Below are 25,484 nucleotides of genomic sequence, written 5' to 3'. Positions count from 1 at the left end.
CGACCTTTTTGTGATTTGGTGTAAATACGTTCCATAGTTTTAGAGAAATAAAAAAAAATAAAAAAAATGTGTATATAGGGATGCGAAAGATTCGCAACCCCTTCAATCTCGTGCTGAGATCTGATTGGCTACCAACACTTCAACAAGAAAGTGTTGGCAGCAATGTTGGGACTCAGCTTCAGCCAAGTCCCAGAAAAATGCTAAAAAGAAAAGAAAGGGGGCCAGGGTACGGACATCCTGAGCCCTTAGCTCAGGTGGTGGGATCAGAGAGTGACCTCCCAGTGCTAAAAAGCACTTAAAAAAAAACAATTGCCAGAAATTGGTGATGGGGGTCACGAATCCGCAGCAAACTTTTTAAAAAAAATGAAGCACGCGCGCTCCCGTGCTTCTTAATACCTAAGCCTCCAGGTGGGCCAGATCCCGGATGCATTGATATTTGTAATGCAGGGCGGCCGCCATCTCCCCAGGGCTAAAACAATATGTGTTTGGGGGGGCCACTGGCCCCGGGACAACCACCTCCCCGGGGCTTCAATGTAATTCTATGCAGGGGGTTGTGCAGCCCCCCTGCAGCCCCGGGGAACACCACGTCCCCAGGGCTAAAAACAAATCTAATACGGGAGGGACGCCAGGCAGCCCCGGCACGGCCACCGCCCTGGGGCTTCTATGTAATTCTATGCAGGGTGGCCGCATGGCTCCCCTACATTCCCAGGGATCATCATCTCCCTGGGGCAAATTTTAAAAAATAGAAAAGGGGAAGTTTCGGACCACTGCAACCCCGGGGACCACCACCTCCCCAGGGGTCTTTTCATTGGAGGGGGGGCGCACGGCCCCCCTCGAGGAGCCACTGATCGGCCTGGGGACCGCCAACCCCAGAACCAGCTCCCGCTAAGTCCTGGAGTGCCCACACCCGGGACGTAGCTGCTTGTTGTGGCTTGGCGGCAGCTTTGACAGTTGCCACCAAGTCACAGCAAACACTCTGCTTGCAGCGAGGGAGAGCTGTCAAACAGCTCTACCTCGCTGTGAGCAGAGGTTTCCTCTGTCTCCCTGCCCATGGAGATGCAGGCAGGGAGACAGAGGGAACTGCTTTCACAGAGCGGGAGGCTGTACCCCGGGGGATGGGGACCTGATCCAATATCGGCCTGAGGAAGGGGCCCACGCTACCCACCCACAAAAATAAATTAGGCAGCACCCTTGGGAATGGGGTCCCCAGGGCCAAGATTGGCCTGGAGAGTGTGGCCGCACGCCCCCCCTGTGAAAAAAATATAAATAATTAGGCTGCGCCCTGGGGAATGAGGTCCCCAGGGCAAAAATCGGCCTGGGGAGGGGGGTGCACGAACTTCCTCCCTAAAAAAAAATATATATAGGCCAGGTTTCAGAAGATGGGGTCTCTGGGGCTGAGATTGGCCTGGGGAGGGGGGAGCACAAATATAAAATGTTTAAGCCGGGATCCCATCGCCTGGGGAGCCATCCTCCCCCAAAAATACAATAAATATTTAGGCTGGGCCCTGGGGGAATGGGGTCCACGGGGATGAGATCGACCTGGGGAGAGGGGCCTTGTGGAGTTGGGTTGTTAAAGGGACTGGCCGCAGGTTAGGCCCTGCAGCCACACCCCTTTGCGCACGGTCAAAGGCTGTGTGCCGTGCGGGGTTGGGGTTTCATAGGGGTCGGCCGCAGGGCCTGTCAGCAGGCCAGGCTCTGCAGCCAACCGCTGCCACGCACATCCAAAGGCCATGGGTGGTGGTGGTTGGATTAATGTATAGTATTGAAAATTACTTTATGTTTAAAAAAAATTAGAAATTCTCTGAAAAACCAAAAGATTACAGGGATGTAATGGTTAAAAAATAGAATAAAAAAAAATAGAAATTCACTTAAAAAACCAAAGGCTACGGGGTCGTTATAGTCAGGTTCACATTTTTAACATACCAAAACATAGAAATTCATCAGTTATTGTTGGAGTTATCTCAAGTAACTATAACTCATGCCCTAAGGTAACCATAACTCACGACCTCACCATGCACTGCTAATTGCCTCACGTAATATATCACTCATGACATCTTTAATAACATCATTGATAATATCAATGTAACATTTTCAGTTAAATTATTTAACAAAAAACTGTGCATGGTGGAGGCGTGAGTTATAGTTACCTTAGGGCACGAGTGATAACGCTACTTGACATAACTACAACTATAACTGATGAATTTCTATGGTGTGGTACATTTAAAATGTGAGCCTACCTATAACGTATATATATATATATATATATATATATATATATATATATATATATATATATATATTATAGATAGATAGATAGATAGATAGATAGATAGATAGATATATAGTCAAATTAAGTTAATTTTACTTGACATTATTTCCTACAAACATTGTGCCTCCATTATTTTTCATGGGACGGTGTTGTAATATCAGTAGTTGGCCATGTGCGGTGCAGCACTTACTACTGCTCCTTTTAGGCTGTAGTAACTTATATTTATAAATTTGCCTCCATCCCCTGTTTCAGGGGGCCGAGACATGTAAATATACACTGTTGAATAACTTAACATTCATGAATGGTAAATAGCCAAAAGTAGTATAGTTACTCAAAAGGGCATGTATAAACATACATGTGTAATTTACAAGTGTAAGTTACCTTTTGTGACTAGCCCCTAATTTTCCTGTACTCTACATATATTTGCAAGATTTAGGCAAATCCTGAAATAAAGTCATGTGTGGAAAAGGCTGGACTTTGAGATCAACCACACATCTTCCCCATCTGTGATTGTGGCAATATAGCTGTGGTTGTTCAATATATTTTCCTAGCATATGTTTCAAATTTCGAACCATGGACTGCCCACAATTACTGCAAAATAAGACATGATATTGACTGAGGTCTGTAACTTGAAGCACAGTCGACCACCTGCGGGATGCTGATGGTATATCTGTCATCCATGCAGCAAATCTTCTCGCCAGTTCAGTATCATTCAAGCTCTGGCTAAAATAATGCAATCATTTGAAAGTAGTGGGATCTGCAGCCCCAAGAAGAGGTTTTCTGCCCAATGGTTCTCCACAACCTTCCAGCTTACAATGGTCCAGTTTTTTTCACAGGAGATTCCCAATGGTTTATATGGACAGCATTGTGCGGAAAACAAGAAGGGGCTATTTACATAGCCTGAGAAATCTGCAAGCATGCTCATGAACTTTCAGGTGCTTTGCCAAGCAAGGAAGCATTCAAACATCATTAAATTTATTTCTGGAACCCCTGCAAGCTATGCTTCAGGTAGATCAAGTGGAAAGACAATAGATTTAAAAAAAGAATTACAGAGTATAAGCAGAGTGCCACTGCCCTTCGAATAGTTACCAAAAATCGCTTCTGATTTCAGAGTACCCTGGTCTGATTGTAAATGAGATAGAAACTAAGACGTCTACTCCTGTTGTTGAACTATTTAAAGTAATTTCAAATTCACTCCTTTTGCCCTGGCATATTAACACTTCACAGGTCCTCATTACGAGTGGCCAGAAAGATGGGTCTAATTTTTCCCACTCTCTGAGTTATCGATATTGGGGGTTCATGTAACTCTGTGGCCCTGAGGGGCCAGAAAGAATTGAGGAATTACTAGGGGATTCCGTATTTCTAGGTCCAGGGCACAGAACTTGGCTGTTTCCAGAAGCTGAAATCTCTGCGCTAAACTAAAAAACTAATCATTACTATGGGGCCAGCAACTGATGATACTGGTCTAATCAGAAATAACAGGCCACTTGTAAGGAGGGCTCTAGCGAAGCTGAGCTTTGAAAGAGACACAGTGAGGCTTATAGGTTAACCAGCTTCTGGCTCAGTGGCGAGCAGCCTCCACTGGCTAAACTCTAATGGGGCCCTTTTTCTGCTCAAGCAAGAACGTTAAGGTGTGTTTTAAGAATGCAAAGTACTACCTTTGAATTTTTTGCGTGGGCCTATAAAGCTAGTGGCTCTTCCCTTGTCAACCTCTGAGTCATGCTTTCCTAGTCCAGACCGCTGGGGAGTTCAGGGATCAGGAAACGGAACTAAAAGTTGTATTTGAAAATGTAGTTTGGTGCTTATGAGTGTCCAGCTAGCTTGCTGAAAACTGCTGTTCAGTAGCAGTGGTTCTATCAGTTATCAAGGTGAGATAGAAGATTTAGCCTCTGATTTATTTCGATAAAATTGGGATTGTACAAGAAATGCTGAGGTGAAACAAGGTACTTGGCAGCAGAAAGGTCATGAGAGGTAGGTAACTTACCACAAGGTACATCATTGTGTACATGGAGAACGAGGCGTGGCCCGAGTAAAAGGATTTCCTGCAAGAGGTAGAAGATGAAATGAGTTATAACTGCACATAAATCGGGGGACACCCGGTAATAAGTGCCTGCTATTCCACAAAGAAGCCGAGACCTAACATTACACATTGCTATCCACTGCTGCGACAGATGTGTTCATCCCAGAGCTCCATGTTACCATGGTCGAACGCCAGGGCTCCTAACATTCTGGCACCAGGGTCTAATTCCAGGACTTCTAACATTCTGTTACCGTGGTCTAATCTCAGGGCTCCTAACATTCTGGAACCAGGGTCTAATTCCAGGACTTCTAACATTCTGTTACCATGGTCTAATCTCAGGGCTCCTGGCATTCTGACTTCAGGGCCTGATCTCAGGGTTCCTAGCATTCTCTCACCAGGGTCTAATACTAGGGCTCGTAACATTCTGTCACCAAAATCTAATCCCAGGGCTCCTAACATTCTGTCACCTGACTCTAATCCCAGGGCTCCTAACATACTCTCACCAGGTTCTTGCCATAAGGCTCCTAACATTCTTTCACCAGGTCTAATCTCAGTGCTCCTAACATGATTTCATCAGAGTCCAACCTCAGGGCTCCCAATAGTCTCTCAACAGGGTTTAATCTCAAGGCTTCTAACATTCTTTAACCACGTCTAATCCCAGGGCTCCTACCATTCTGTTACCAGTGTCTAATCCCAGGGCTCCTAACATTCTGTCAACTAGCTCTAATCCCAGGTATCCTAACATTCTGTCAAATGGGTCTAATCTCAGGGCTCCTAACATTCTCTCACCAGAGTCCAATCTCTGGGCTCCTGACATTCTGTCTCAGGGCTCCTAACATTCTCTCACCTGGCTCTAATCCCAGGGATCCTAACATTCTGTCACCAGGGTGTAATCTCAAGGCTCCTAACATTCTGTCATAAGGATCTAATCTCAGGGCTCCTATCATTCTGGCATTAGGGTCTAATAACAGGGCTCCTAATATTCTCTGACCAGGGTCGAATCTCTGGGCTCCTAACATTCTGCCACCTGTCTAATCTCAGGGAATCCTAACATTCTCTCCCTGGCTCTAATCCCAGGTATCCTAACATTCTGTCAGATGTGTCTAAACTCAGGGCTTCTAACATTGTCCCACCAAGGTCCAATCTCTGGGCTCCTAATATTCTGTCACCTATCTAACCTCAGGGCTCCTAACATTCTGTCACCTGGCTCTAATTCCAGGGATCCTAACATTCTGCCACCAGGGTGTGATCTCAGGGCTCCTAACATTCTGTCGTAAGGATCTAATCTCAGGGCTCCTAACATTCTGTCATAAGGGTCTAATAACAGGGCTCTCAACATTCTGCCACCAGGGTCTAATCTCAGGGTTCTTAACATTCTCCCACCTGCCTTTAATCCCAGGGCTCCGGGCGTTCTCTCACTTGGGTATATTCCCAAGACTCTTAACATTCTGTCACTAGAGTCTAATTCCAAGGCTGCTAACATTCTGTCACCAGGGTCTAATCAAACAGACAGCAAACTCCTACCTGCCAGTCACCAGGCTCTTACCTGCCAGTTAACGGCTCACACCTGCTAGTCACTAGATTCCCACCTGCCACTCACATTGTTCCCATTCACCCATCCTCAGACTCTAACAGTCATCAGACTTCAACGTGAAAGTCTCTGGGCTCCTATCTGCCAGTTACTACTCACAAACCTTCCATTCACCAATCCATAGTTTTCTGTCTACCAGACACCAGGCTCAAGTCTCAAGCCAAGAGGCACCAATTTACCAGTAAGCAGACACATCTCAAAGCCACTATTGTCTGATTGACTATCCACCAGTTTTCCATTCATGAGTCACCTTCCTTCAATGACCAGCCACCAGACTCCCTTCTGCAGTTGCAATGTTGTCATTTGCCAGTAAAGGCACCAGGCTCCCCCTTGCAAATACCTAGCCTGCAATCCAGCAACCACAATCATTTAGCTACCAGACACCCAAACACCATTCACCAATTCGACATCAGTAAACTAAGAGGTTCCAGTCTTCCACTGATCAGCCTCGCATCCATGCCTGATCAGCATGACAGCAGTCCCCATCCATTTCTGTACCACACGATTTACCTATCTGTGTCAACACCAAATACACACGTCTGTGTGTGAAAAGCAGGAGTCCATATGACCACCTTGATCCTGTAGAGAAGGGGCATCTTCTGGAGCACGTGTCTAGCCAGGATATATGTGCAATTTATGGACAGACCACCTGTAAATTGACTGTGTGCTAATCCTGGTCCCTGTATACTCTATGAACAAGGTCCATGGATATCTTGTCTTAATGCTAATCAGGTGTCCATGTAGATCTAGTGGACAACGTGAGGGGCAGATATAAGAGTGAGGTGTGCTTGTGCATGCCAACCAAGTGTCTGTGTGTACATTAAGTATACGGTCCAGCCATATCTGCGTGTGTCTGCTGAGCTGTGGTCCATGTGTGCCCTATAGACAAGGCATACCTAGCATGAATGCTAAGCCAGGGTCCATGTATACCCTACGAAAAAGAGTTTTCCATACCTTGCCTCTTTCACTGCTGAGGGAATTCCGGTGCAGTTGTAATTCTCCACATACCCCACAGAACAGTTCAAGAGAGTAAAGTCTGGTTGGCACACTGCCAAGAAGTGTGGCCGAAGGCGCCCGATGGACAGCTTGGCGATGTTGGTGAGGGACTGGCCCACAGTGCACCCGAACAGGAAGGCGCCAATCTCTTTATATAGGATTGCCACATAAGGATTTGAGACGAAGGACTTGGATCTCTGGTGGAGGAAGCGGATCCGGTAGCTCTCTCCCAGGGCGATCTGTGAGGAATATTAAAACATCAAATTTTACTGCCAAACTGACTATCACTCAGGGAGATCTGGGAGGAGAAGTGATATTATTAAGTGAAGTGATACTCCGAAAACGACTTTTTCCCTTGGAGAAAAAGTGATTTTAATTGGTGACATCTTGCTATCAAAACAATTCTCTACCAAGGATGTCCTTTGGAAGGAGTAATAATTAACAGGAGCTAAAATGTTAGTCTCAAAAGGACTATCACCCACACCGATCTCTGAGGAAACGCAGCTATTGTTATTAGCTCTCCATATGTGAATCCCAAAAGAACTCTGTTCGTACACGATTAATGAAGGAGTAGTATTAGGAAAGGAAGGGCACCAATGTTCCCACCATGACCTTTCCACAGAATAAAGGGCTCTCTCACAGGGGATCATCATAGACAGAGGTGGAATAAATATATTACATCTCAATGCCAGAATGTCTCTTATTAAGGACAATCAATGGGGATTCATGGGTATTAATATTTCAAATATTCAAGGGCTCTTTGCTCTAGTGGTCAGTGACAAAGGGGGTATTAACATTGTAAGAGCTAGCCCCGAAAGAACCTTCTCACATGCAAATCTATGAGCGAAAGCAGGCACTAAATTACCACTGTTTCTGCCAAAAAGACTATCAAATGGCAATCTGCGGCAGAGAGATATTAATACTCCAGCCGTTATCCCAAAAGATTCTGTCAAATAGTGATTTGCAGTGGGGAAACGGTATTAATACACAAGCCATGAGTGCAAAGTGGACCTTCCTTAGAGGATGAGTTATTCATGTCCCACTTCCGGGGTAAAGACAGTGATCTGTCTGGTACTACATGTATACATATTCTGAATGTTACTCCTGAAAGAATCTCTCTCAGGCAATGTGCATTTAAAGTAGCGGGTGGGCAACTCTGTCACAGGACAGTCTTTGATGAAGGCGTCGTATTAATATATTGACTGATACTGCTGAAAAAACTCTCTTATCTTGTAGACTGTGGAGAAGTAGGGATAGTATTGAGGTGTGAGGGGAAAGGAGGGTTGTTAATACTCCAACTACTACTGCAAACACACTCTCTCACGGGGCACCAGAAAGAAAAGAGGAATATTACTAGTCTCTTATTCTGTCTAATAAAACGTCTCAAAGGCCAGTGGAAGGTGGGCCTTTTAAACCTCGATATTACTCACAAAAATACCATCCTCCATGGTGTCAGTATTGCACAATTAGATCAGAAAGCACTCACGATATTCGTTCAAGAAACAGTATTAATATGAAAAGTATTAATTTCGGTTGCGCTAAGTTTCCATGGGATCTGTGTAAAAAGGAGGGGATTTAATCTAGCTGTTCCTTAAATAAGGACTCAAATCCATGGTGAACTTTCCTGAATGAGCAGCATTGATACTCCTGCTGAAACTCCTAGTTGGATTTTCTCAGAGAGCAAGCTGTGCTGCAAAGACGGTGTTAATACTCGAAATGTGACCACCCAAAGAACTCCAGCAGAAAGCGACCTATGTGCTAGGAATGTATTAACACCCCAACTGTTACAGCAAAAAAGTATCTTTTTCAGCACAAGGTATGCAGAAATGGTATTGCCACAACAAGCTTTATTGCTAGGAGGACATCCTCGCAGGAACTAGAAATACTAATACTCCAGTAGTTAGTACTAAAACGACTCTCTTTTATAATAATCTGCAGCAGGACTGACCAACGCAGGGCTGGGAATGTTATACTCAGGAGGGCTCACTCTCAGGGTGGTCAATGCAGCAAAGGGGTAATTCTCTTCCTATTGTAAAGACATTCTACCCTTAGCAAACTGCTCAACAAAGAGGGACATTAGTACACCAGCTATGATTGGCAAAATGTCTCACGCTCGGTGCTCAATGGAGAAGGCGTATTGATACTCTATTACTCTGATAAATAATCTCTAGAGGGGAATCTGTTGGAGGATCTAAGGGGCTTGGGGCACAGGCCTTCACGCACACTGGAGGACACATGGCATTACATCAATCCCTGCTTGGTAATATGTGCATCATATTCATGTGACACATGGTCATAGACAATAAGTACACAATCCCACGCATGGTATGTACAGGGTAGAGAGAGTACGAGCATATCTAACCATAGTCACTTACCGACACTGCTGTCACCATGATGCCCACGCTGATCAGCATAGTGTCAGACACGGTCTCCTGGCCCAACAGCGGGTACTTGATGCTGTCATCGTGGCAGTAGAACCCCCTGCGCACGGGTCCTATGAACCCCAGCTCACACACGAAGAAAGGTATGGAGGCTGGAATCAAAGTACAACTTTAGTAAACACACCTTTTGCACAGGACTAAAATTTCAGAAAACATGCTCATGAAGCAACAAACCTCTGAAGGCCACACACTGACCAGAAAGACACACAGTCCACAGGGCCCTTCTTACTTGGCCAGAGACAGACCTCATTGCCCATTTGAGGAGAATATGGAGTGACCTCATTGTCTATTTAATGAGGTCACACACATCAACTGCATTATACAAGAGCACGCAAAGCGTACATTGTGTCCATCTGAGAAATACACAGCATAACCACAGTGTCCTTCTCAAGAGGTCATATATGACCTCAGTGTCCATCTGATGAGGTTACGGGGAAGCATAGAGTGATCTCAGCCCAAAGTCCATCTGACAAGAACACACACTGACTTACTGTCCCTCACAGACGCCCAAAACCCAACCATAGTGTCAATCAATTCCAGCGCCTCCTTTTAGGGAAGATGAAACCATCTATTTTCGGTGGTGATTTCAGGAGCACCATAGAAGCACTCGCCCTCTCACATGCAAAAATGGGAATGTCTTACTCGCTGGTCTACTCAAAATATTCTCGCAGCAGACAGAGCTATTTTAAATGCAGGTGCATGTCTTGTTAGAAGAGAAAAGAAATCAGACCTCATCATCCACCCTGAGCGGATTCTACAGGTTGGCCCTGAAGGCCAGAATACAATTTAAGATAGCATGCTTAAACTATAAAACATATTCCCTTCTGTCGTCCCACTAAAAAAATACACAGCTGTTGTTCACTGCAGGAGAAAGAAGCAGAAGGAACAAATCACATCTGATGCTGGAAATCTAAAAAGTAGGGAAAACTGAAATGATCAATCACGTTTCTTGTCTAGCTTCCAATACGATTGAAGATATCAGATCGAATTATTTCCTGCTTCATTTCAGAAGAAATCTGATGACCTTTCCTATAAAAGCGTTTCTGTAAGACTCTAATGTTCTCTCCATGAACTCTCATTTCTTTAACTTCACTACGTTTCTCAATTCTTCTCCTGGAAAGAAACCTCCTTCTCACTGTTCTTTGCTACAGAACGGTTCATATGAACCCATCTTTCTCCTTCCTGGCGGCCAAGACCTGGAACTCCCTCCCCACCAGCCTCAGGACCACCCAGGACCACTCCGCTTTCCGGAGACTCCTAAAGACCTGGCTGTTCGAGCAGCGATAACCACCCCCTTTGTCCCTAGCGCCTTGAGACCCGCACGGGTGAGTAGCGCGCTTTATAAATGCTAATGATTTGATTTGATTTGATCTTGTTTTAAGTGTATTTTCTGGCAATTGTGAAGTGACCTGCTGCCCATGTTCGTAGGTCTGTGCTTTTCAAATATGTGTAATAAAACAATAATAATTCAAATAAAGACTGAGACACATAAACACTGCCCGCATTGGTCATCTAAGGATATTTACTGGCCCAGGGACCATACCAGGTCACGGACTAACCTCTGTATCCATGTGAGAAGGTTGCAGAGTGACCCACATTCCATCCTATGAGGTCACTATTTGTCTCTCAGATGGTTAAAGACTGACCTAATACTCAACTCTGAAGCTCATTAGCTTAACCTCTGTCCATCTCCTAAACATGGGCGGACTGGCCTATAGGGCAATTAGGCAATGCAGGGCCGACAGGCTGGTCAACAGATCAGTGTGTGGGCCATTTTTACCAGTTTGTGGACCTATTTAACACCAAGTGGGCCGTATTTTAATGTTGATTTAACTGATATTGCAAGAAGCATTTCGTCCACTAAATACAAACGCATGCAGTCTACCATACCTTGCAAAATACCCGTACAGAGTGCCTTTTCAAATTCAAAACTAGTCTGATTTGCAAACAGGGGCCACTTTTCCAGCTATCTAGTACACTTACAGGGGCCCCTTTTATTTTGGTGCCTGGGCCGATTTTTTGTCCGTGTTCAACTCTGTTCCTTAGGTCACAGATTGACCCAGCGTCCATATCAGGGGGTCGCAGACTTGATCCACTGTTTATGTAGGAGGTCACAAGTTGTACTTGTGGTCCGTTTATGGAGATCACAGGTGGACCAAAATTACATCCCTGGAAGTTAACATCTGGCTTAGGAGACAAGAGGCTGTCCCTCATGTCTACAACAGGAGGTCATAGACTGATTTAATGTCCATCACAGGGTTGCACACTGTCCCAACCCCAAGATCCATCTGAAAGTAACTGTCCGACCTCTGAGCCTACTGAAGGACATCACTGACTGACCGATTGATGTCATGAGATAGCAAGCTGAATGCCCATATGAAAAATTTACACAATGGCTGCCACATAATTCCCATGATTAATCAATGAAGCCAAGCATCCCTTTCAGTAGATGACAAACAAACCCTAAAGTGACACCCAGACTTGCACTTGTCCGTGACCAGATGAGTCCGACCTTTCCGACATTTCCAAGTGGGCGCGACACACTGTATTTGCCCAAGTACCCAGCTGCCAACATTCCAATGAGCGTCGTTTGCAGTACTACAGTGGTCAAGTTATTTATAAAAAGATATTATGGGAACAATCGCAGCGGCTTCTATTGTAAATGCCTCTGTGCCTACATTGCCGGGCAGTACTCATTTGAGGAGAGTCACGACTAACTCGTACGTCTGATTCCACACCGAAGCCGGACGTGCTGGGAAATCTACCAACTTCAAGCTGGTCTGTATTCGGGTCAGGGCCTTTTAAGAAGCGCGAGGCCGACTGTCGTCACGTTAACATCAATATCTCAGGTCGTCTCTCAACAGCTGTCGCAAACGGACAAGATTTCACATGCCTGGTAGAGTTCAGCTAAAGTGTGCGGCGCGTGCGCAGAGTCCGTGTACGTCATTAGAGGGGTTCATGGCCCTGCCTCGAGGTGCTGTATCGCCATGTAAATACCCCATTCTAAAGCAGTACCCTAGTTCTCCTTTAGTTCACAGTGGGGCGATTTACTCTGAATTTCAGCGCCCCTTGAACAGCGAGCATGGTAGTCCGCAGTAAGGGTGTTTTCAGCAAATCTGGCCTTCGCTGGGAGTTGAACTGTACCTCAGAACAGCAGCTTGAAGGGAGGAGGGGTGTGGCGACTGTCTGTAACGCGAGGAACACCATTGCTGGCTGGGCTAAAGACCCTCCACTGCTCCTTATGCCATGTAGAGGTACTGTAGGGCTAAAGGCAGAACGCATACTAAAGGCCACGTTTATGACCCGGTTTGCATCGCTCACACAACGTGGTGCAAGAGCGCTGCAAACCTTAAATCAGATTTTTAAAGCAAGCAAAGCCACTTAGGGCCTGGTTTAAGAAAGGTGGCGCTGCATCCAATGCAGCACCACTTTTCTTGCGCCCCTTAGCATCCCCCTACCTCCACCATGTGTGCACCGTATTTAATATATGGCACACCATGGCGCAGGGTAGGGGCAATAGCGTCAACATTTTTGACTCTACTGAAAATGTTGGCACTAATCCTGCACAGTACATAGGGGCCCATTGAAAGCAATGGTATGCCCCTTTTTTAATGCCTGCTCTCTGCAGGCGTTAAAAGTAGCTGCAAAAAATGATGCAGTGGAATTCCTTAGATTCCACTGTGCCATTTTTGCGGTCCCCCTAACGGGGGAACACCTCCCTTGCAGGTGCAGGCATAATGTGGCGCAAGGGGTTGCAAAGTGGCGCAATGCATGCATTGCGCCACTTTGTAAATCTGGGGCTGCGGTTTTGGCCTCGTTGGGGACCACATTCGGGTAAAACAAATTATGCTACTGTGGCTCAAGGAGGCGCTTGGCCCTCTTAAATCTGGGCCTTTGTCTGGCTCTGAATGGCTCCTAAAATCTGGAGTAATGCAACCAAGCGCACATCACTGCATTGCATTACTCTGTGCTGGGAAGGCATTCCATGGACATTGAATGGGTGTTCCCATGCAACTCCCATAGTTTTTGACGCATTTCCAGATTGACAAGAATTTGTAAACCTGGGAATATGCCAAAGTCTTATGCTTTCCCAGGGGAGGCGTAATTGGGAAAAATATCTCTACTTCTCATTGTTTCTTACTCTATGTGTTCTGCTGCAGCACACATAGAAAGAGGGAAATGCCTCACAGGATTGTTTTTGTGCAAGAAGGTGCCACCAGTGCAGGGGGAAAGGTTAGGAATGTGCAGTGCAGCAAGGTGAATTGCTGCGCTGCACTGCACCACTTTCCCATAAATATGCCCGTAGGTTGTTAGCTTATCGTGATGCATCAGATTTGTCACACCAACCTTTCATCCTTCTGAAATGGATCATTGAGTACAATTACATCTTGTAGTAGTTAGACCTGTTATTCCAAGGTAAATACATTGAATAGAGTTACATCCTGTAGTTGTAACCCCTGCAGTTTACAGTGCTTAGAAATGACAAAATAGAGGCATTAATTACCATAGAGAAATAAGTTATGTTTGAAACCAGGCTTCCAGCAATGTGGGGCTGCCATGAGCCCTCTGGGTTTCATTCATGCCAAAAGGCGTTGCAAATGGCTCCTGGTTAGTCCGTGCACTGTGGAGAGTCAGGTCAGCCGAGTGGTGGCAGAAGAAGTGAGTCAGGCACTAACAGCTTTGGTCACAGAGACATATAAACTGCTATCCATAAATAACTGCCTTCCCAAGAAAGGGTGGCTCTACCAAGGCAGCTCATGCTGCCCCAGTTCTTCCTCCTCAGTGAATTGAATGCACTCAGTGCAAAAGAGCACCGACTTGGGCACATTGTGCTCCTGGCTGCTCCCTCTCATAGCTGCCTAGTTCCCCAGATTTCCGGGACTACTAGCCCTCTTTTGTAATGGAAAAAACATCACTACAAGACTCAGAATTCAAAAAAATAACCTGGACTGGAGCAACACATCAGCATGGACCTAGGAAACTTGACAGGGCTGCCCTATGCGGGCAAGCAGAATAGAGGCAGACCTCTCAACCACCACATGAAGCCTTCAAGACACCGGGTGTAAATATGGAAGTGCATTGATGGTGTGTGTAATTACGCTAGTAATCACCATTTATTGAAAATACATTACAAACTGAATTTATATTTTAGCACTTACTAATTGGTATTAAGTATGACTGAAATCAATAGTGTATATTTATTAGCAGAGAAGGATGAAAGAATTTGCGAATACCTGCAAGGATATAAACATATGCTTTATGTGTTACTTACAAATGTTTGCAGTTGGCATTCTATTCTCTGTGCTATCTTATCAGGATAGAAACGTGTTACCTGGAGGTATATTTTCTGTTTGTGACTCATAATGTATTATCATTACACAACTATGGGACAGATAAGAAAAGTTGTTTAGCACTTTATGGCCCAGATTTATTAGTTTTTAAATGCAGCGGCCAAATTTGCTGCACTCTGTTGTCAGATGAGGCTCCTCCAGAGTGCTACCCCCCCCCCCCCCACACCATCAGCAGTAGCTGCAAACCTTTCACTAAAAAACAATAATAAACTATGTTTATCATCGTTTTTGAGGAGGAGTGCACAGCACTCCCCCTCACTGCGCATGTATGTTCGGCCAGCTGTCTCGGCCCGGCCAAACACACATACGCAGTAGGCTCTCTCCAGTCCGGCACTGTGTTGCCAGGCTGGAGAGAGAAGGCACAGGCTCCCAGTCTGCCTGGGACCGCCCTGGCTGGGTGCCCACAACCAATCCTGACTCTGCTCTGGGCAGCGTCAGGATTGGCCGCAGGGCAGGCTGGGAGCCTGTGCCTGCCTGCAGGAGAGAAGTGATGCAGTGGTGACGGCGACGACAAAGGTACGTTTAAAAAAAAAAAAGAATTCCCCACCACCACCCGTGCCTTGGCCTCCCCACCCCTATTTAGTACTGTGAGCCGCTCCTATCTGTTGTGCAAGGGTGCTCAGCACAGAGTCATATCAACTACGATAGGCCTGTTGCTGATGCCATCCAATGCACCAGCATGTTAACATGGTTCTCTTTTGTGATGCCATCCTCGCACTATAGTACAAAGGTGAACGTGCACTGTCTAGCATAGGATTTGTACTGGAAACATGCCCATTTTTAAAAATTCCTTTTGGAAGGCAAACTCTTAAGTTTCCCACGCACTGAATACGTGCTGTGCACTGCTGCAAACATGCAATGCATTGTTCTTTTTGGAGAAATGAATACAGTTCTCTTTGTTTGCTCCTACTAGAAGTAGGCGTTAGTTTTTGACACGTAGCCCAGCCTGGCGATCTTATAAGATTGGGCTTTGAGTCAAAAACGATAGGAGTTTGCTCTGAAGTGCTCCAGTAACGCCCCCTTGATGTAAAAGGATACAAAGCAGAGCAAAGCTGTTGCTGTGCTCACTAATAGACACCTTTCAACATAAAACCCTTTTTTTCCACTGGATATTTAATAGCATTCGCCCATTTGCCCTGCTTAGCATTGCTTTCTGTTGATGCAAACTCCTTAGCACATCTGGACCACTATGTCCGGGAGGAGGGATAAAAAGCACAAGGTGTGATGCATACTCTTTTTATCACCCTGTCACATAAACTGGTTCAAAGTCGAGGTATTGTGAGGTACTGATAGCATACCACAAGAGCAACACAGCAGAGCAGAACCGCATAACAATACAGCTACAAAATCGTAGCACAATTGCAATACAACACATAACACCTGCACAGCAACAAATACAATAAAGCTGCAATACACACAAAACCTAAAGGCAGTACGACACATGTAGACAATAGAGCACACCAACGCGTTCCAGCACGTTACAGCACCAAAACAGGTCAACACATAAACAAAAATACCGTACATACAGTATTAACAAAATACTTCAACACAACAATACAGCATAGCTGCAAAGCAGCAACGATACTACAGTACAGTACTACATATTTGTATAGTACCAGTAGAATACAAGAACATACCAACATTGCATTACACAACATTACACAATAAAGGACTAAGACAACACAACAGTACACCAACACAATAACAACACACAAAACAACATAACAGCATAATTAAAGAGCACACCAACCCAACAATAAAACTTCAACATAAAACCGCTGGACATTAGAGCTAACAGCATGAATCAATACAACAGAGCATGCTGATGCAAAAACAAAACAGAACAAAGTAGAACACACCAGCAAAAAACAACACAGATAAGCACAATAATTCAACTGTGTTGCTGTATTAGGTTTGATTGGCATGTTGTGTTTTTATGTTAGGTTGTGGTATGCTTTGTGCTGACATTGATTTGTGCTGTGGTTGTGTTGTGTTGTATTTTGTTTCGGCTTCTGTGGTGTTTTGTTTGTTGTTATTTTATTGTGGTTACTGTTCTGCTGTGTTTTGTTCTGTAGTTGAACTCAATTACATTTTGGTTGTGTTATCGAGCTGTTGTGTTTTGTGGTGATGCTACTGTCTTGCCCTTTCGTTGGCCTAGTATTGGGGTGTGGAAAAGCGTTGGTGTGTGAATACTTGCCATCACTAACTCTGTGTTTTTTTAATTTTACACTTTGGAAAATGCATTTCTATAATAAACTCGTTTTTCCTTGTTGCTTCTAACAAGGAACTGTCCATTAACTTTACCTTTTCATTTGATGATTTGAGTTGAGACTAGGAGTACTTGAAAGTGATCCTATTGGGCGACCTTCTGTTTGTCCTTGTATTTTTGTGGTGGTGTATGCTGTTACTGAGTTAGACAGATTCATTCACATACTTAAACAACTGAGACAGTGTGTGGCGAAGTCTGCTAGTATCGGCGAAATCCAGATACTAATTCCAACACCTTAGGACCCAAATCAGCCTACACTGCTATAAATCATGCCTTACAGTACCCAAACTGACTTTATGTGATCAAGCCATATATACTTAAAGTAAGTTGTCATCTGGTGCAGCACTGCACTGACGTCAGACGCACACATTACTATATCTCTTTAAAAAATGCATGCATCCCACACTGGTGATCATCCGCGCCACACAATGCTAGACACGTGCTACCACCGTTTAAAATCTTGAGAGCTACCACTGCTGCCAAGAGCCATGGCTGTGTGGGAGGCACTCTTCAACCAAGCCTCTGTGGATCAGACACACTCAAGGCAAGGCCTTTTGGCAGGCTTATTCTGATAACGTTTTCGAGCCTGTCCCACCAGTACCAAAACGTGGAAAGGCCAGCAGGGGCAGGGGTTGGTCAGGTGGAAGAAGGAAAGGGTTCTCATATTAAGTACGCTTCCTGCCATTCGCAAGCAGTATTAAAGGTTAACAACTGTAGGATGATTCTCAAAAAGGTGCAAAGTGTCTGTCATTTATTGATGTGCCCACTCATTGATTTGGGCATGCCATGTAAAAGATTTGCAATGTGGGATGGGATTGATGTTTCCAAGTGCTGGGTAAAGGCTAGTGCTTAGAGTCACTTTATCAGCACTCTGATGAGTGCAGGTTTGGTCCCATTAAACATACAATAGAATTGTTGTCAAGAGCTGGTACTACTAGTAGGTGATACTACTAAGTGGGACTTATGAATGTGACTAGATTCTATAATTGGCACACTGCAGGGGACCTTGGAGAGACACTTTTTGTTGTACATTTTAAAACGTAATAAAAACAAATAAAAAACACAGAAAGAAAGAAAAAGCTTGTATAGACCAATTACATTTATCACAGCAATACAAGCAGGGGCTGGCACTCTCCATTTAAATCTAAAACAGACCTCAGTATCAGCTACAGAATACTGAAGTTATTTCAGTCTTTTCAATGAATGTGCTTTCCCTTCCAATGACGACACTTCCTGTGATGACAGGGTTTTGAACATCTCATGACGTCACACAAGTATATTTCAAGATTTTGGTGAGTTCAGGCCTATGGCGACATGACAACTAATGGGGTGCACCTTGATATACATTGTGTAGGTGCTTTTAATAGATTTACCCAAATCTTGGCAGGTCAGGCTTCGCTCACTCTGCAGCTGGCTCATCACACTAGGCCCAGACAAATCAGGGTAGGTTTAAAGTCTGGTGCCCAGGGCCCTAGCTTGGTTAGTAAGATTGTGTGGGGTAAGCTTCCGATTTTCCGACAATCACGCTGGCATTTAAATACAGTATACAAGCAGGGTACTTGGCAGGGGCCTAAGGGGCAGTGGAAAGAGAGAGGAATGCGAATTAGCATGGGTACTAAGTGAGAGAAAACACAATCATTGGTTAATTTACCAGTATTTCTGATAACTTTAAAAACTGAGAGGGAGAGAGTGTGTGTGCGTTTTTGTCTGAATGTATGTAACAAATCCTGGTGAAATCCGGCAGACATCTCATCAGACCGGACTGAAAAGATCCCTACCCAACTACTTATCAGAAAATACATTTATTAGGGAGGTATAGCACCCCACCCCCCTTGAAGCTACGCCCCTGCTGGTGCTGCCAGATTAGGCCCAAGGTTGCAGGTCAGGCAAGACTCAGAGCTTAGCATGGGGACGATTAGGCTAGGCCCAGGATTTTGAGCGTGCTGGTAAGACTTTAGTTAAAGGCATTGCTGGCTGATCAGGCTAGGCTTCAGAGTTTGGCATTAGCAGATAAGACTAGGCCCAGTGTTAGGGTTGTGTGGAAAATGAGAATGGATTTCCTATGAAAACTACCCTTTTTTTAATTGAAACGTGCATGGCTTAAAAAAAAAATGAAGTCTCTTTTTTGAAGAAATACAACGTCAAAGTGATTCATGTATGTATTTGTGTGTGTGTGTATTGGGGGGGGGGGAGGTGGAAAACCTAGGCTAAAACCGCAGGCTTTATAGATGCACATGACTTATATGGATCCATGACTGCCCCAAATGGAGATGTATTACTATGAACATCTCTCTTAGTTAGCTAAATTCCTCCTGCAAACGCCGCTAAAGCCTATTAGGACCAGACCAGAGCGATGCGCCCTTCAGTGCTTGGAATCAGTGCTGCCAGTCTACCAGCCCTACAGTCACCCACCCCATTATGGGCTGTATGGTGTAACTATGGGAAAAGTGCCATTAACTATTGAAACTAGACCCGTACGTACATGCCTCAGCCCCAATCATCGGAAACTATAGGACACGAAGAGACTAATTGGGGCACGGGTAGGGTCTAGACATTTGGCAACTGCTGACAAATGGGGAGTTTAGGGACTTTTAGGACCTGCAGTGAGAGAACGGGGTAGCACAGCACTTCTGGCGCTATAGACACCCTTAGATGCTGATGGGGCAATCCGTTTTATATTCTCCCCGCTTCCCTACTCCCTATTTGACTACTTTCAGAAGAATGGAGGGTTGCTTTTGGCCTCTATGGGATGTTAGTAAAGCTGTCTTACTCCCCCATGATACTCACTGCCAATGTGTCCCAGGCTAATGCGACATAGCTTATATTTTGTGGTCTTTCAATGATTTAGCCCACTATTGGCAGGATGCATGCTGGGTCTTAAGTTCAGATAACACCCTCTGCACAATTGGCACAGTTTCATTATGTGGCAGACCTTCCTTCTCTAGATATACATTTGCACAGATGGTTGGCGCCCGCAAAGGCATTGCTAAAATCTGCATCCCTTGTTCTTGGAGGCAAGCAACCATGCCCACAACAGACCCTTGGTTCACCAAACTAGCAAGGATTGCTCATAAGCAGGTCACATAAGAATTTAACAATTAGATGACTACATTTGACCATATATGGGAAACCTATCTTCACAGAGTGGAGCAAACCTAGCTACACATGAACTACAACACTCTGCACATAGGGTACTTTTCTGGTCCTTGGACGAAAAGGTGATATCACCATGGATAATCTTGACACATATTTACTTCTAGACTCATGTTAAGACTGCATCCCCTGTATAACTGTACGTGACCATGTGTGCAATCTGGCACCAAGTGACTCAAACATAGCTCATATTAGCCTATTACAGGTCCACTTTCTGAACCATATAAAAAAGACCAAGTGGCGCAGACAGAATCAACCATTGAGGTCTCCTTGATGACTAGGATAGCGGGTTAATGAAGCATTTAGCATATGAAGGAGAGGTACCGTCTGAGTACAATCGCGACAATTTTAACGTTTTACAGTGTTCTTAAGAATAGCTTCGAACCCATCACCTGCTGGTATGGAAAATTGGTTTATTCAAGTTTGCTTCCCGAAATCTTGATTCTCTTACAACCCTACCTTTCCTCTTATCCTTTTCCCACCTCCCCTAGCCTCCTCTCCCTTTCTTCTTCTTTTCATTTACTCTTTATGTCTCATGACCACCCACAAACTACGTATGTTCTATACAAAAGCTGGGCGACTTATGACTTGTTGCTATGTTTTTTTTTCATTGGGATGATTGTCCTAAGGTGCAGTGCCTACATATTATGATACAGTGATCTCACATCTCATAAACGCCTTCAATTTCATTAAGCCTAATATGTTTTCACACCTAGAATTATATACCTGTTCATTTGAGCGTCTCAAGGATTATATCGGTTACATTTTATATTCTCACTACCTACTTAACTCGCTTATGCTGCTAATGTTATGTATCCGTTGTGCATCCTGTAAAATGCCTGCTAAAACCAACAGACCGAATAAAAATGAGTATTAAAATATAACGATACAGTAATGGCCTTTGTTTTTATTTAAAAAAAAAAAGAACATCTCAGCTAAAACTATGTCTTCAGGAAAAAAAGTCCGAGAAAAAAAACTTTTAGTGAAAGAATTCACTATGCTCAAGAATGAAGGTAAGAGTTCAAATTCTGATTGGATTCTGGAAACGGCATTCCAGGCAAGGCTCAGGTACTGGTGCCTCCTGCATGCCCAGCAGCTGCAGACTCAGGCAAAGCCGCTGGTGTGTTGCACTTGGATAAGACCTGAGGGCTCAACGGACGTTCGGATGCTAGATGTGGCAGGCCGGAGACCGGAGCCAACAGACCAGAGAGTGCTGACTGCCCGAGCTAGCAGGTCAACCTTAGCTCAGGTACTAGAGATGGCAGGCTTGGCCACACTCCGATGCAAGAGCCACCAGGTCAGTCTAGGCCAGGGTTCTGCAACGTTCCTGGAAAGCCCGGTCCATGCCAGATTGTTAGCATATCCACATTTAGAAAAATGTAGATTTCTGAAACATCTTTTTTCAAAATGTGGATATGCTAAAAATCTGCCATGGACCCAGCTCTCCAGGACCGACTTTGCAGAACCCTGGTCTGGGCTCATACAATGGACGCAGCTCTGACCCTACAGCTAAGCGGACAGAGTAAGCTTGGATACGAAAGCCAGCAGGACAGACAGTGCTGACTGTCTGGAGCTAGCAGGTCAACCTTAACTCAGTTACTAGAGATGGCAGGCTTGGTACATTCTGATACAAAAGCTGTTGCTTCACTCTAGGCTCATATAATAGACGTGGCTCTGACCCTACAGCTAGGTGGCCACAGAAGGCCTAGATACTCGAGCCAGCGGGACAGATTGGACTCAAATACAAAAGTCAGATGTTCAGTCCAGTCTAGGCAGCTAGGACTGCCCCTACCCTGCTCAAGTTTAGAAAGAGCTGAAGACGCAGGTCATTATAAAGAACACAACATCATGTACAGTCAAAATCCACTTTCGCTGTAGGAAACCGGCTGCCCCTCCAATAACACATTGATTGTGTCTTTGCCTTGCACCCTGGGCAGGGTAGGTTTGTGCTCTATAAATACAGAATATATATATATATAGAGGCTCCCGCAATGGAGACAACAGGTGACATTCTGCTCAGACACAGGAGTCTGTAGGTCATATCCAAGTGGCAGAAAGGACCTGTACTGGAGACCACATCTGGTTGGTGCTGAGCTCTAGGGGCCATATCTAGAACACTGTCTTTACCTTTGAGTAGACAATTAAAGCACTGTGTTCAGTTCAAGAGAGAAATCTTATGTATTGCATGCAATTCTAATGGATACAACTGGGACACGTGTTCCTGTTCTAAGGGTTCTAACTGGAACATGCATCTATCTAGAGGCTACAACTGGATATTTGGTTCCAGTTCTCGAGCCTATAACAGGAATTTGGATCAATTTCTTGTGGCTACAATTGGGACATTGTCTCCTGTTCTAGAGGCTACATCTGGAACACTGTGCACACTGGATCATTATGTTGTGTTGTAGAACGGCAGCATGAGCACTGTGCACAGCTGCAGAGGCTACGATTGGGACTTGTGTCCAGTTCTACAGAGCACGGCTGGGACATTCTGTTGAGTTCTAGAGGTCGTCTATTGAGTATTGTGTACAGTTCACAAGACCCTATCTCCAGGACAGGGAGAACATACTGGAGACAGCCGAGTAATGTGCGGCCAAAATGGTACCTGGTTTAAACCACAAGACCTGTGGAAGGGGCTTAGAAATGTGAATAGTTTCCCAGTGGAGAAAGGGAAGTAGAATGGACGGAGGCATCAACATTTATAACAGGATTAAAGGCGGGACAAGAGACTGTATTTTTCAGAAGCAGACCGTTCTGTAGCTAAAAGGTCACAAATTTGGCAGGAGGAGTGTGGATCGGGAGTGACATTATAAAAAAGTTATTTATGGAAAGGATTTTGAATACGCTAAATCGGCAGCTTTTAGCAGAAGAGATGGGGAGATAAACATTCAATGAATTTTTAAAGCCAATGCTCTGAGGAAAGAAGGGTGCAGCTGAAGATCGTGTAGATTACAGAGGTTAGGGGTGCAAGTGCATTTTTATGGCTTACAGCATTGCAGTGACACTCGGTCATAGCAATACAACTTCCCCCTCATCCATCCTTCATACACCCAGATTTAATTCCTTGTAGCAATACTCACTCAACAATAGGCAGACAATGTCGGTGAAGACAAGAGTCTTCCTCAGCCTAGGAGGTTCCTTATTGTAGTCCTTGGTCTCCTTTCCAAGGCCCCCAATTGTGACCTTCACGTCCCTGTAGTCCCCCTGCCAGTCCGGCTTCTCTACTGGGAGCTCCAGCTTTTCCAACAAAGGGGCAGCTTTGGTCTTCTGCATGTCCTTTAAACACTCAAGAGTGGGGACTCTTGAAGTCCTCTGTTCCCCTTCACAGGAGGCCTAGATCTGCTCTCTTGGCTCCTCCTAGAGACTCCTATCCTGGAAGAGATAGCTCTGCTCCTCTGGTTACTTGGCTAGACAACTATGCCAAGAGGTGTAATGTGGACGCACGATTTGAGGAAGTTGCACCAAACCAAAACATAACTAAGAGCTTCAAAAGAAAATCAACATTTAACAGAGATGCTGAAGAACCTCAAAATCCACCTGAGAGGTGGCAAAACGTCCCAAGGTCCAATGGAATGTTTGGAAGAAATGGGACATCTCTACATGAGTGATGATTAAGGAAGTCAACATCCAACTTAGAAGAGGCAAAGAAACCCAACATTGAAATGAAAGCACCCAAAGAAAACCAACATCCAAGTCAGAGGTGGTCAATAAAGCTCAACAATTCTCAGACAAGTGCCAAAAAAATGTGCATCCACTTGAGTTGTAGCAAAGTACAGCATCCTAGTGAGAGATGCCAAAGGGTCTCCAGATCCAATTAATTCCAAGGAGAGTCACCATCCAACTGAAGAATGCTGAAGAAAGTAAAAATCCAAACAAGGTGTGCTGTAGAAAGTCAAAACCTCAGAAGAGCCGAAAGGTCCAAATATCCAAACAGGAAATGCAGAAGATACACAGTGTCCAAATGAGAGGGGCAAGGGAACTCGACATCCATCCAGGAGCTGACAAAATCTCAAGCTCGAATTGAGAGGTGTCGATGAAACTCAAAATGTATTGAAGTGGTATCTCGGTCTGCTCTCCTTGCATTATATCATTGTCCAGCCTCAATGAAGTCTCATCTTGCACAGTGTTTTCGCTTCTCGCCCAGTTTTTCCCCCTTTCCCAGTTACACTTTTATTGTCCTCCTCCACTCTTCTCACCCTGGCTCATCTCGTCTTTCCCCAGTTCCTCGCTGTTGCCCTAACTCCTGATTTCTCGCCCTGGCACAACTCTCATTTTCCCAAATCCTTTCTTATTGCCCCCGATACTCTGATGCTGTCAAAACCCTTCCTTTCTGCCCCTGTCCCACGCTTCCTTTCCCAGTCTCTCTTTTCTTGCATCAGGTATGTCGCCTTACCCCCCCCCCCCCCCCCCCTTTGTGTTTGTCCCAGGTCCTCTCTGCTTTGCCCCTGTACTCTCTTTTTACGCCAATGCTTAATCTTTCGTTCTGCCCCAGTTCCTTTGGTCCTGCCCCACCTCCTCTCCTCTCTTTCTTCCAGGGGTTACACAAGTGGTCATGCATGTACCCTCACCCCTCCCTCTTCCTGCGGCCTCCGAGGCGCTATGTCCCGCTGTCACATGCCGCAATGCCCTCCAGGACTTCCAGAAGGCGTGTGCAACGGCCAGGTAACGCTTGGGGCTGCCAGGAGCCCGAAGCACGAAAGGCAGGATTCAGGGGCAGTTTCTGGGCAGCAGAAGACTCCTGTTGCAGCGGAGCACTCGCTGGGCCTCTGGAAGGCAGGCAACTCCTAGGGTGTCAGGCGTCTCGTGCTCGCCCCTAACGTCCTCCGGGAGTGGGGGGCTCAGGTGGCAAAGTTCGTGAGTGCCCTGCTCTCCTCAGCATGTTCTGCCTACAGTCCGACAGGGAGTGCGCTGCAGCTCCACAGAGAGCAGCGTCCCTCCCCCGCCCTCCCTCCTTCCATCCCAAGCCCTCCCCTCGCCCCCTTCCTCCGCCTCCCTCCCGTCCCATGTGCTCAGCTTGGGAAAGCTGCCCTCGGGGCTCCGAAGCAGAGCAGGTCCCTCCCGCGCAAGGAGTCGGAGAGGGCACGGCGAGAGGGCATAGGCAGAAGGCTGGGGCAGGGGGCGCTGGAAGGGTGCATGGGTAGGAGGAAGGAAGAACGGAGAGGGCACAGGAAGGTGGCACGGGCAGGATTGCTGGTGTAGAGGGTGATAGACAGAGGCGCAAGTAGGGGCGTGGGATGGAGCACCGGGTGAGAGCAGTGGGGGTGGGGGGGGACACGAGAGATGGAGAAAGGGCAGAAAGAGAGAAGACGAAAGGATGCGTAGAGGGCTCGTGACGATTGTGTAAAGTGAAAGGGGTAAGAGGCAGGAAGAAGGATTGAGAAGTATGGGGAGAAC

The 25,484-nt window shown here is 45.5% G+C and overlaps 1 protein-coding gene across 1 annotated transcript in view; it reads right to left on the bottom strand.

Moving 5' to 3' along the window:
• Positions 1-25,006, bottom strand: part of LOC138292067 (phospholipid phosphatase 3-like) — a 52,507-nt gene extending 27,501 nt beyond the window's left edge. Inside the window, exons 1-4 of the mRNA XM_069230423.1 lie at positions 23,171-25,006; positions 9,252-9,409; positions 6,835-7,115; positions 4,254-4,311 (exon numbers count right to left, since the gene is read on the bottom strand). Of these exons, the coding sequence (XP_069086524.1) occupies positions 4,254-4,311; positions 6,835-7,115; positions 9,252-9,409; positions 23,171-23,363 (690 nt within the window). The 5' untranslated portion in view covers positions 23,364-25,006. The remainder of the gene's footprint in view (positions 1-4,253; positions 4,312-6,834; positions 7,116-9,251; positions 9,410-23,170) is intronic.
• Positions 25,007-25,484: the final 478 nt, after the last annotated feature.

The sequence above is a fragment of the Pleurodeles waltl genome, chromosome 4_2 (assembly GCF_031143425.1).
Source record: "Pleurodeles waltl isolate 20211129_DDA chromosome 4_2, aPleWal1.hap1.20221129, whole genome shotgun sequence".
Lineage (NCBI taxonomy): Eukaryota > Metazoa > Chordata > Amphibia > Caudata > Salamandridae > Pleurodeles > Pleurodeles waltl.
This window is presented reverse-complemented; position numbering and strand designations above follow the sequence as displayed.